Below are 13242 nucleotides of genomic sequence, written 5' to 3' on the forward strand. Positions count from 1 at the left end.
TAGAATATAAAACACTCTTATAATAGTCCACTAATGATTTAATTCACTATCCTCTATTCTAACTACTAAAGGCCTAAGAAATTATAATGCTATATTATAGGCTATTTAAAATAGTAATATAAGATTTATTACTACTTTAACCTAAACCAATCTAAGCATTTAAGCCATTCTTATAGCTAAAATATATAGAGCTTCTTATACAACCTAAGACGCAAACAGGAATATATTATTATTATTATATATCTATCTATACTACAAAATACACTTAGGACAGTGTAGCTGTGGGCGTGCCTGAACTGGTTGTGTCGGTGGATAGAGTGGTATCGTTGGACGTATTATTGTTGTCTTGGTGGTTTGGTTGCACCAGTATAAAGCCTCCAATATTCGATATGTCGCTCAAAAACGAAACATTCTTCTGGGAATTATTGTACGCGATTGGCCCGGCAATCATGCCAACAAACACGATGAGGAGCACAAAGTACATGGCGGCGAATCGAGCCACCTGCCGTTTTCGCAGTCTAGACTGCTTGATCGAATAAATGGGTGGGCGTATCTGGCGACTAGAGACTAGGTCAGCGATACAGCACAGACGGCGATGGGAATAAGACATCAACATACCTCGGTAGAAGCCAAAACAAGAGCATAGAGTGCAGGGTGTCGATTTTCGGGATGATCAGCAGCGGAAACATGAGGAAGAGCAGCCAGTGCCCAGCGATAAAGTCAGCCGCAAACATGCTCAGCTCGACCACCTTGCAAAGCAACTCACGGGCGGGCTGCGACAGTGAATGCCACCCCATCGAGTACCATTTGCCCGTCCAAAAGGCGAGATTAGACTGATCCGTCTTGAACTCTCGCGTGAGCGCCAATGTGACGATCAACTTGATGATGAATCGCTGGATAGCGATGACGGCGACGAGGCCGGCCAAGGTACGCGCAAAGTTGAAGCTTTCCAAGACGAACATCGCCTCAAACGAAACCAGCATAATCACGACGGCAACGCCGTGGGCAATGGCGGCCAGCACGGAACCAAACTTCTTGCAGCACATGCTCAAGACAGGACCCATGCAACAAGCCATACCAAACATGGCGGCAAGGATAGCCAGATTCACACCCACCGGCGCGACAGCAATGATGAGGACGCGGATAAGAGAATCGGTCGGTACAATCTTTTCTTGGCCATTATTTGCCGAGGTGACGCCGGTCTGCGCATTGATGAAGAGGTACGGGATCAGAGTGACGATAACCAGCAAGAGCGGCGACAAAATCTCGCTGAGAAACAGGTTCAAGATGGGCGGCCGCGTAATGTCCGACACGGTCCTCGATATCTCGCCCAGGGTCTTGCGCTTGTGTCCGATAATTCTCGTGCGCGACAGGCGGCAGAATGCGATCCAAGACGAGCTGTGTGACCTCGAGTTGCCGCGGGACAGCCAGCGGATGAACTCGCGGTAGTCGAGGAAGAAGTCTGTCCAGGCAAACTGGTGCGGGTTGAACAAGAACGGCGAGAGCGTCAGCGCCAGAACCGAGATCCAAAAGTAAACCAGCCCAGCCTGCCAGATGGTCACGGAAGCGAACAGCAGGATCAGCAGGAGTCGGAAGCCGAGGTAGATGGCATTGCCGGCGAATCGCGAATAGAGCACGCCAAAAGGGATACGGGAGGTCGCAAAACCACGACCAGTGCCGATGTAGCGTGCGCCGCCGTAGGAGATGTCCTGCTCGACGGCATTGGCGTAGACCTGGCAGGCAAAAATCTCGAAAAAGACGGAGAGGGAAAACAGCTGCTTCAAGAATCGCGTGCATGCACGGAAGAAGCCCCGGTCAATCACCTCGTGGGCCACCAAGGGGATAAAGGCGATGAAGAAGACGACAAAGATGGACAGGATACAACGCCAGACCCAGTCTTTCAAGGCGTCAGTGTTGACACAGCCGATGGGCAGCAATAGGTCTGTAATCGGCTTCTGGCGATTATAGTAGCAGGGAATAGTCTCGTGAGTCAGGGCGCCAATGTTAAGCAGGCAGATGAAGAAGAGCTGAATAGAAAACATGATAAACATGTTGTTTACATGGAATCCTGGATGCGCATAGTAGAAGGACAGGAAACGGTCGAGCGACATCTGGGTACCAATATAGTAGTACTCGCGGGATAGGAACTGCTCGCCCATGCCGGTTCCGATCTTGGTGGTAAAGTTAAGGACGGAGCCAAAGCCGAGGTCACGACCTTTACCGCACTGATAGTATTCGGAGTGCTTGATTTTACCGCCGCGAGTGATGGCCGTCATTCCAGCATAGATATCTTCATTCAGATGCAGGCCTTTCTGCGCCTTAGACACGCCGCCACGCGTCGTCATGAAGACGCCGTTGAGGAAATCAGGGTGACCGTAGTGCAGCTTTGCGCCGATGTGCGCCAACGTGCGCGCGAAAAGCGTACCAAATGTCTGCTCCTTGCCTGCAGCAATGTCACCCAGGACGCCAATGTTTTCGGAAAAGATGTACTCGCGGGCGCCGACAATGGCAACTGGGGTTTTGCTTTGATAGTTGCCAGCATAAGGCGATACTTTGCTCGCGTCCATCTCTTCAAACTCGGCGAGGACGTTGCGGATCTTGAGACACTCTTCGAGGTAATTGTCCTGGTTTGCGTCCACAAGCTGGATGTACTCGCCACGATAAAAGATGAGCGCGTGGTTCTGGTTATCAGACTTTCCGTCGCCCAGAATCGGATTGCCATAAAGCTGGACTCGAAACTTTGGTCTTCTCTGTCCGTTCTCCATAATCTCGGAATGGCCGTCAATCAGCGTCGAAAAGATTTTAGGTTCCTCTCCCTCGAGCTCAGGCGGCTCCTCGTCTAGGTAGGCAATCTGGAGGTCCGGGTATGCGCGCAGCATAAATTCTGTGTTTTCCATTTCGATGCTGCTGAATTTGGTGAAGCGCTGCATGGATAGTAGCAGCTTAAACTTTCGCCGCGCCATGCGCTCGAGCTGCTGTTCGAGTCGAGCTACGTTGCCGCTGAATTGATGCACCTCTTCCGGATTCTCTACGCGATACAAGAGCTTGATCGCGCGAGCATAGTTCATAAAGCCGGAAACAGTGCGATAGAGTGTCTGCGAGCGGAGCGATGACCAAATACGGGTGCGAAGCGTGTATTCTGGAGATGAAGACTTGAATCCGATGCAATAGAATGGAAGGTCGTCGATCTGTTTTCTTTCGCTGTCCTTGTCCGTTTCTGTCTTCACGGCTCCTGCAGTCTCATCTGCGAGGGTTTTGGTGTCCTCCACAAAGCATTGCCATTCGTGAGGATGCAATTGTTTCAGGTACTCAAGCATGGTAACTCTAGAGTACTTGTCCTCCTCACGAATAATCTCCCGCAATGACAGCAGGATCTTCTCGCTATAGTGGGGAACCATGACCGTGAAGGTAGGCATGGAATCAACAGGGGCCGGCTCCGGGAGTGGCATAGATAAAGACTGCGCGAAGAAGGAGATTCGACGCGCCGCCTCACTATTGGCAGGGAAAAACTCGGTCTTGAATGAATTGTCGTCTTGGGACACGAAGAACGTGGGAGCGCGTAGCGTACGCTTTCCAGTCTCTTCAGAAGGCACCTGGTAGTAGAGCAACTTCTGGACATGCTCGATGGCGAGAAGGTGCTCTCGATACATGGAGATGATGACGGCATTCCAAATCTGCGATATGAGGACTTTAGGTTGGTACTTGACCTCCATCTCCGGGACCGCTAGGATCTTGGAGTAGATGCGCTTTGGCAGGCGTGTAAAGACGTTTCGCCAGGGCGTCATGATGGACGAGCCGAGATAAAAGGCACGCGCCACTGAAAACGCCGTGTTGACCAGCACGTACCAGAGATATGTATCGAGAAAGAAGAAAATAACATCCGTGATGCCCGTGAGGACGATGAGAATAATGTTTTGGTTCTTGCATAGGATGTCGGCGGTTGACCCGAAGATGTGATCACCGCTGCAGGTCACCTTGGCAAGCTGCAGATAGCGGATGACATCGCGGTACGACAGGGTTAGGAACTTGTACGACACGCCAAACTTGATGCCGAAAACGGTGACCCAAAGTAAAAGCGAGGTGACGCGGGCGTTGAAGGAGAGCCCAGTAAAGCTGGCCGTAAAGGCCTCGCTGGCTTGAGTTCCAAAATCCCTCTTCCAAAACTTGCCAAAGAGGTTTCCGAGCGGGACGATGGAAAAGTAAATGTACACGAGCACTGCAATGACAAATTGCACGATGCCCAATGCCAGGTCAACCTTGTACATGGCGTCGCCCTTTTTGGTCGCAAACATGAAGACTTTGACGCCGGGAGCAATGGTGAGGACTAGGATGAAAATGAGGATAAAAAACCGGCTTTTGAGATGCTTTCTTCCAGGCCATCTTCGAGGCACGTACGTCCATTCGGCAAGTGTGGCTATAATCTGGATCAACGTCGCGATTGCACCACCGAACCCGACAATGGAAAACTGCTTGGCGCCTGATGGCTGCTGGTTCTTTGTCTGCTCATAGCCTTTGACGAGGAGGGTTGGGGCGTTGTGCGAGGTATAGAACCAGAACATGGTGATGTGGATGATCCAGATGCGGTTGAAGTTGACGAGCATGTGCATCCAGGACCGGGTCTCCTTGTACGTCTTGAAGAAGCACTTTTTCCAGTTTACCTCCTTCAGCTTAAGGTACCGCTCTTCCGCGGGGATATCCACAAGCTTCACGCCGTCTTTGAGGACGATTCCGGCGATCCCTTCGGGATACCAGAAAAGCTGGTTGCAATCGTCGTAGCCGATAATTTGCTTGTGGTCTCTCTCGCGGCGCACGTACACGCCGTCGGAAATTTCGTATACTTGGTCGCGAATGAATTGGTACAAGGGTGTGATGACGTTGCTGAGGAACGTGCACTCCTCGACAGGCTCCTCGGTCATTTCCAGCCCCACGGGAGAGTTGAGATAGTCATTCGCGCACTTGAAGATGAAGCACAGCGCCTCGGGCATGAAGCGCACTTGGTTGGCCTCTCCCCAGCAGAGCAGGTAGAGGGCAATCTGTCGCGCACGCTCCTGCGGCAGCATTCGGCTCATGCGGATTCTCCATTGGTACTCGGCTGCCTCAAGGGTGTTGTCCTCGGCCATCAAGTCTCCCATGTCGGCATCGTCGGGGTCGGCGTCGTTGCCCTTGTTGTTCTTTTTGGACTTCTTTCTTGACTTGCGAGCGGCGGATTTGGAACCCAGCTCAACACATGCAGCAAAGTACCACTTTCGATAGTTTGCATTTTCTCCGCCAATGTAATCGGCGTGGAGCGATAGTAGCGCTTGATTGGGCGTCATTCTCGAGGCTCTCGAGTCGAGCATGACCATCAAGTGATCGTACATGTTGCGCATACTGTCTCTTTGAAAGCCGAACTTGGCCGCCAGTTCCAAGAAGATGGTCTCGATTTCCTCTTTGGAGAGGGGAGCGTTGTCTGACGACCATGCGGGATAGGGTTCGGCGTTTAGGGCTGGGAAATCGTCAGGGTAGCCCATCCCCGAATCCGGGACAGACCTTTCGGAAGCCGCATAGTCTATGTGGGAACCGCTGAAGCCACGACCGCCCGCGTCGGAATAGTCTCGCGCGCCGTCTGTGTAGTATTGGCCATGCTCATCGGCATACTGGCTGTCAGTGTCGTAGTAGCCGCCGTCCTGGTAGTATGGATTGTGTGGTTGCGCTTCGTAATATCCTCTGTTACCGTCATTAGCATGCGCGCACCTCTTGCCAGATCAATTTACCGTACGATTCATCATAGTAGCCGTCATTGTTGTAATCGCCGTGAGCATTGTTGTAGTCGCCGTGGGCATTGTTATAGTCGCCGTGGGCACTGTTGTAGTCGCCGTGGGCACTGTAGTCGCCATGGCCATTGTACTGGTCGTCCGCGTAGTTATTGTGATAGTGCGAGTCGTTATCTGCTACGTCGTCGCGGTAATACTCGGGATCATAATTGTTGTGGTGGGAGCGACCTCCGTCGCCGTGGTCCGCCATGTTGGGCAATCAATGGCTCTTCAGATTGCGACGTCTGAAGAGAGGTGGCGGTTCAACGTCGCAGATTTACTTTATAGTGCACGATTGTTTTGTTTAACAGTATTCTCCATAAAATCCTGAAAAATCCTGCTAACTTGCCTATCCGGCAAGAATTTCACGTGTCATTCCAGTAAGGGCAATACGCGGAATTTATGGCGGTGGCAGTGTTAGAAGAAGGCTCTCGATACGAGGGCGCAGACTAGTTTATCCTGGAAGAAACCACAACATCTTGCTTTCTGCTTGGAGCACTGCCAGGCTCGGTGACTTTCGGGTATGGACGATTCGGGGCATCTCCGCCGCCACCGCGATCCCGTACCTGATTTATGCCTCATCTTGACCCGTATGTTCATGCAACAGACATGCCATACTCAACTGATTCAACGAGTGTCTCCCAGCCATCAGTCACACTGTTGACATGCATGTTGCCCTTGCCCTCATAAAGCGCCTCCTTGCGTGAACGTGTCGCCCGTGTATCCGTAACCCGGCTCGCTCTAGTTCTGCGTATAATCGTCGATTGGCATTGCATCGCGCTATTTATAGACTGGCAGTGGCTGTGACATGGTGCGATCGAAACTGTCCTGGTCGGACGGGAACGTTTTACATCCCGGCAAGCCACTCCCCATACCAGCATATTAGGGTAGAAGCCAGGGCCGTCAGCAAAGTTCCTTTTCTTTTCCATTATGAACCCTTGTCGTTCAACCAAGCTTAGCGTCGCGAAAGATACACGACATGGGTGTTAAACTTTCGCCTCGGACCTGGTAAGCTAATCCACACAACTGGAGCTTCCACACTACTGGACTTCACATGTTTGACTAGAAAATGGATGGTAATATGAATATTATAAACGTCTTTAAGTATAGATTAATAGCTGGAGAAGCTATTAAGAAAAAAGACGTCTTTTAATATTACTGCGCTATTAAGACGTAGCAGAGGAGACGGTTCATCTATTGGATATGAGTAGATCTTCTCCCATAAGGGAACGAGCGAGAAACTAGCGTGAGACGCCCACAAGTTGGTGTTTTTTTTTCTCCGCGCTCAGTCCCCGGCGCATCCGATGCGAGGGACAGAGGCAAGAGGGGCAAAAGCCAGCTAAAAGGGGCCAGTCTGGAGTCGACGGAAGCCCCTCTCTATTCTAGTGTGGTGTGCCCTGGTTTAGTCAGCGGAAGTTTGCCTCTATCTTGGTGTTCTGTGCCTGGTTTTTATTGGGTTGCGCTGCGTCACGCAAAAGTTGGGCCAGCCACAGTCGTACTTGGCTTATCCCCCTTAATATGCTTGGCACGCTGCTGTACCTGACATGGCATTCAGGCTGGCAGCTAAAGGATGAAGCGAGATTAAGGCTGGGTCATACTAGTGGAACGCTATCATGTCGTCGGTAGCACAAAATGGCACTGTCCCTTTCTGCCTTCTCTGCACAGGCTATCGGTAGGGGCAGCATCTTTCAGCCAATTATGCGCCCCAGATGATAGCATCACGAGATGAGGAAGGTTAAAGCAAAGGACCACCTATAACGCCGATAACTTTCGTAGACCTAAGTATACTTTAAGCTGCTGGCGCTTTTTTATGTACGGGACGTTTGTGTTCAGCTGTAAGCGTTTAAGAATGTCATCGATGTTTCCTATAGACGCCGATAACTAGAAATTTGATCGTAGTCGCGACTGACCTCTCGCTGTGTCATCTTCCGTGATGGTGCTCACCTTGAAGATCCTGCAGGCTAGTATAAGTCTTAGGCAGAGTATGAATGGGCAAGTTATCGATCCCTCGCAATTTAACGATTATGCTCGTGCAGCAGCTTGATAGCTTGTTTACTAGACGCGCAACGCTGTTAGAGTGCATCTCCAGCTGAACGTCTTAGATCCTGTCACGCAGCTCCTCATACAGGTACTTTAGCCTCTCTTAGACTTCCCTCGTTGTGTTGTCGCTCGCGACGGCAGTAGCATTTTTCATTACTTCAGTGAGGCTGAATTCTAAAGTTTAGGGTAGATTCTATAAAGAAGTGTTCGTTCATATAATAGTTAATACAATTTTGCGCTAGCTTAAGCCTTACTGTGGATATTACACATAATATCACTTAATAGGCTACTCACTTTCTAACTTATTAAGTTTCTATAATATAAAAGCTAGACTATCCTTTAAATTCTTTAGTATTACTTTATACTTTCCAACCTAGCTACTAATAGTATACTAAACTAGGGACTTAGTAGAGCTTTTTAAAGTAATGCCTTTCTAGTCTAGAAGATGTATTATAATATATACTAAGTCGCTATCACTACTATCATTATAAATAAAAAGATGCGTAGTGGGTTAATTATCCACAATAGAGACATATCCTACTCTACTGGCGCCCCTAAATAGGTTCACCCTCGACCTTGAATCAGTGTTTGGTGTTAGCATCATCTCAGTGGTGCGCTGAGAGACCGGTGTTTTTGGGGCAGACGGGACTTCCATGGAGGATTTCTCCAACCTCGCCTTCTCATCATCTGTCAACACTTTATACACTTACTTACTATACTGGCTTATCCATAACATTTCTCTTCCTTCCGCAGAAAAACCACAGGCTCGCGTAGGAAGCCCCTACGACCACAAATTTTAGACATTGCCCAGCCCAAACTGCAAAAAAGCGTGCACGGCTAGGTACTTCATGAGCCGGATTCTAAAAGAAACGAAGGGCTATAAGTTAGGAGTCTACTACTAAAAGACGCCACTTTCATTTACCTTAAAAGTTCTGCCACGTAGTGACCCTCTATACTGAATCGTACTAATGATTTTTTTAACGATCGTCTTTATTAGCCCTTAGGGAAAAGGGTATTCTGACATTAAGAAAGCTAGATAGGGATGAAAGACCAAGTGAGAGCTAGGGCAGGTGTGTGTCTTAGCTCAGTGGGAGTAAAGTTTACACCACCAGCCACCTACTTAGAGTGTTTTACCCTCTATAGCGCCTTAAATTCTAAGCTTCTTAGACTCTTTTAGATAGTAATAGGGGAAGGGGTGGCATTATAGCTGCTGGCCTAGGCGGCCTTATTATTGCCCTTAGACTAAAGCTTAACCTTTTTCACTAGGTACTAGCATTTATGGCAGTAGTAGTTTTCATCTACACAACTTATTACTCTATTAGAGCTAACACTAGCGTCTTAGTAGTATAACGAGTAATGAGGCTGGCCGCACAGCCAGCCCCCTCCTCATAGAATAGGAAATGCTCGATATACTCCTTTAAGTGCTATTAAATGCTTTAAAAGAGATAGTGTCCACTTAGATATACGGTTATTTAACGCTTATCTTCTACACTTCTCTTTTAAATACTACTATGTCCTATAGATCTTAGAATCTCCAGACCGTCTCTATCCTATTATATAACCACCCGTTTAGGTCTTTTACTATACTTTATTATATATCTCCTTCTCCCCTTAGAGAATTAAGGTGAAGCCTTATTAATATATAATTAATTTTAACTTAATAAGAATTAAAAATCCACTAACTAAGGCTATACTACATTTTTTTAGGTTTTTAGCCACTACTTACCCTCCTACTTCTATCTAGTTAGTTATATAGAAACGTGGCTAATAATATAGTAACTTCTCTCTCTAAGTGTAACTAAATTAGTAATTAAGTAGGCTTACTTATATATTACTATAGGTACTACTCTAACTGATTATAGTCTTAAGGTCGCTATTAGAGCTAACTAATATAGTAGGCTTAAAATATACATATCTATCTCCTACTCTAATATAATAGATAGAAAATCTAAAAACCTTAAAAGAGATCTTAAAGATCTTAATATATTACTACTCCTACCTCTATAGTACACTAGGATTTAGGATATTATAAAAGACGACTTCTAGTATAAGAATACTATTAAACACTATAGCTTATTCTCCTAATACTCCTAGTGTTAGAACTATAATATATTAGCTATTATAACTAATATATATAATACTAAGGCTAAAGTCTATAAACTTAGAGAAAAGGAGGATAAGCTTAGTTAAGAGTTAAATATAATTTATAGTTAGATAGCCTTTATTAATAATATATATAATTAGAAAGCCTAACGCTTAAATAGTTTAGACACTTAGTATAGTGTATAGAAGTAAAGCCTAGTTAAGAAGTACAAAAAGATTAGAGTCTAAATGAACGACTAGTTTCTATAATATAGAACTTAAGACGTTGTCTATAAACAGCGACTAACATTACTAGAGTTTATTAATAAGAGACCTATAGAGAGATAGCTTAAACTGCCACTACTAGTGTATTTACACCTTCATAGGGAGGCTCCTAATAATAATAATATACTAGTTACTATTATTAACTCTAATTACACTATACTAGATAAGCTTTAATATCTTAGGTTTTCTAACGAACGCACTATAACTATATCCTCTTATGCTGTCCTTCAGCCTATTAAGCTGCACAACGCCCGCTGGTTCTTTAAAGACATGAGGATAAGTATCTATAGCTTTATAGACAGTAAAGGCACTAGCTGGATAGTATGTATGATACAGGCGACTGGCATCCTCTAGAAGAAAAGGTGCCACGGCTACAGTAGTAACGAGAGTCCTTTTAAGGGCTATATTGCTATTAGTGGCCTCTCTTCCCTAATTATAGGAACTACTAGTAGAATAGAATAAGCTACTAGGGGTTAAATCTATTAATATTAACTAATATACTTACTCGTATGTGTCCTACTTTAGAACCTCTATATAACTATTTATAACTATTAGTACTAGGGCTTATCTTAGACCCCTCTCTCTACTTACCTACTAAGCTAGAAGCTCTAGTAGTAACTATATAATAGGTGACTATTAAAGCATATTTATTATACTATAGTCTACTATAAGTACAGTAGGCCACAAAAAGTCTAGAATATAATTAGCGCCACTGACTACGTTACTAAGAACCCTATAAACAAAGGTACCTCTAACACACTGTAACGGTGGCTCTTCTCTAATCCACAGTAAATCTGTTTCTTAGGAAGTGAGTTAGGTTGAATGCACCATAGGTGCAGATGAGTAGTATTATAGCTTAAGTCACATTTAGGAGATTACTCCTAATAGTAGAACTATTACTTAGATTGATTAGTAGAGATCTAGAACTACCTAGCTATAGGTCCTCCTTAAGTACCCGTCTACCTCTCTACTGTAACTCTGGATTAGAAGGCTCGACCTTTAATCCCTTAGATCCTATTCCTAGATCGATGGCTCGATGGCTTGAGTCCTCGATCCTAAGGAGGTTACGTAACCTCCTATCCTTTTAGCGGCTAGTGTGACAGACCTTTATCCTACCTTATTCAGCCCCACCTACATACCTTATAGCGTTTATAATATAATACTCCTCCCCCAGTGGTCTTATCCTTAAGGCCATTAAAATAGGCCGCCTAGGTAGTAGGTAGTTTTTCCCTCCTACATTATTATAGCCTATTATGTCTACTAATTGCGTTATTAAGTAGAGATTAAAACCACGTTCTTAAAAGTCTAAGTAGTGTAAGGCTTTATTATATTCTATCCTTTCTAATCCTTAGGCTATAGAAAAGGGTCCCTATTCTTATTACTAGAAGAAGGGTATTACTTCTTACTAACTATCGTCCTCTAATTCCTCTCACTATACTTAGTGCGTAATGGATTACTAATCCTACTATAACGTATAGGGCATCTCACTAGCCTAGCTTCACTAGATAGCCGATCACTATATACGCTTTAAGCAAGAGCTTAAAACAGCTAAGGAGGAACATTGTATAATAGACACTAAGATTAAACGTCTTTAAAAACAAAAGAAATTATAGTTTAAGAAAATAATACGCGCTATTACGTATAGTATTAATAACGTTAAAGAGTTAGAGCGTGTAGAATAGGAGGAAGTAGAATAGCTTTAAAAGGCCACTAGTGCCTTTCCTACTTTATCTAAGGAGTTAGATCCTTCCTTAGTTCGTTCCTTTAAGGCTAAGTTAAGTGTAGAGTCTCTTAATAGTCCCTATAGGATTAACTGGACTGCTTTTCTTCAGAGTGAAACTAGCTAAACAGTTTTAAGCAATCAGACAGGTTCTTAAGTGGTTCCTAGGTGTTTTTAGAGTTTAGGTATCCTTTCTACTTAATAAGATAATAATGATTCTTCTTAGTTCTTTATACTTTAAGTATCTTCTCTACTTTATATTCGTTTATGTCTTTAATAGTAACGTCTATAGTGAGTGTTATATCACTTAGTGCTTTCTCTAGTAATAATATATAAAATATAGGATATATCTTTATCCCTTCTAATAATAATAGTTCGTAGTTAACTTTTAATAGTTTTCGTTTAATAAGGAATAGTCTAATTTTCTTCTAGTTAAGTTTATCACTAGGTCGTTTTATTTTAATATTCTTATAGATAAGGTAAACTTTATCTCCCCTCTCTAGGATTAGCGCTAGTAATCTCTTTTTATCTATATAGTATTTTATTTAATTCTATAAAAATATCCATTCTATTTACAGGTGTTTCTATATTTCTATAATTATTACTACGTACACTATAGCTACTAGTGCGTTTATATTCTATATTATATGTGTTTTAATCGTAGGGTTATATCCGTAGTTTGCCCTAAAAGGTGACATTTTCATGTTTTCATTCTCTAAGCTATTTATAGCCTATTATACGAGTAGTAGCCATTCTACCTAATCGTTCTATTAGTAGTTTATATAGCTCTATAGATATTATTTAAGAATCTAATTCTAGATTTCCGTTTATCTATCTATTTATAGGTGGAATGCTATTAAAAGGTTTTACTTAACTTTTATAATTTCTATAAGACATTTCTAGAAGTTTAATATAAAGAGCTTATTTTAATCCGTTATTAACTTCATAGGTACTCTATATTATACAATAATTGTCTTAAAGAATATGTATACTAGATCTTTCGTATTACTTAATTCTATATATAGAACATAATAGGCATATTTTATTAACTTATTAATAATAACTAGGATACTATTATAGTATACTCCTATTATAGGTTCCTTAGATTTTAGTAATTTAATAATAAAGTCTATAGTGACTGTTTACTATACTCTTTCTAGTGGCGGTATTAGTTATAGTTCTCTATAAGGCGCGTGTTATACTATCTTAGCTTTATTATAGATGTCGTATTTCTTAATAACTTTTTATACGATTTTTCTGCTTTCTAGGAAGTCGTACGATCTTCTTAGTCTACTAATCGTTTTCCCTACACCCTAATGTCCA

At 44.0% G+C, this 13242-nt stretch overlaps 1 protein-coding gene across 1 annotated transcript; it reads right to left on the bottom strand.

Annotated features, from left to right (window-relative positions):
• Nucleotides 1–265: 265 nt before the first annotated feature.
• ISF_09929 (glycosyltransferase family 48) lies at nt 266–6003 on the bottom strand (the record flags this gene model as incomplete). The annotated part of the gene is made up of 3 exons (XM_018853528.1): nt 266–560; nt 619–5706; nt 5759–6003. The coding sequence occupies 3 exons, from the start codon at nt 6001–6003 to the stop codon at nt 266–268; spliced, it is 5628 nt and encodes a 1875-aa protein (XP_018699284.1).
• Nucleotides 6004–13242: the final 7239 nt, after the last annotated feature.

The sequence above is a fragment of the Cordyceps fumosorosea genome, assembly GCF_001636725.1.
Source record: "Cordyceps fumosorosea ARSEF 2679 chromosome Unknown scaffold_101, whole genome shotgun sequence".
In the NCBI taxonomy this organism is placed as follows: domain Eukaryota; kingdom Fungi; phylum Ascomycota; class Sordariomycetes; order Hypocreales; family Cordycipitaceae; genus Cordyceps; species Cordyceps fumosorosea.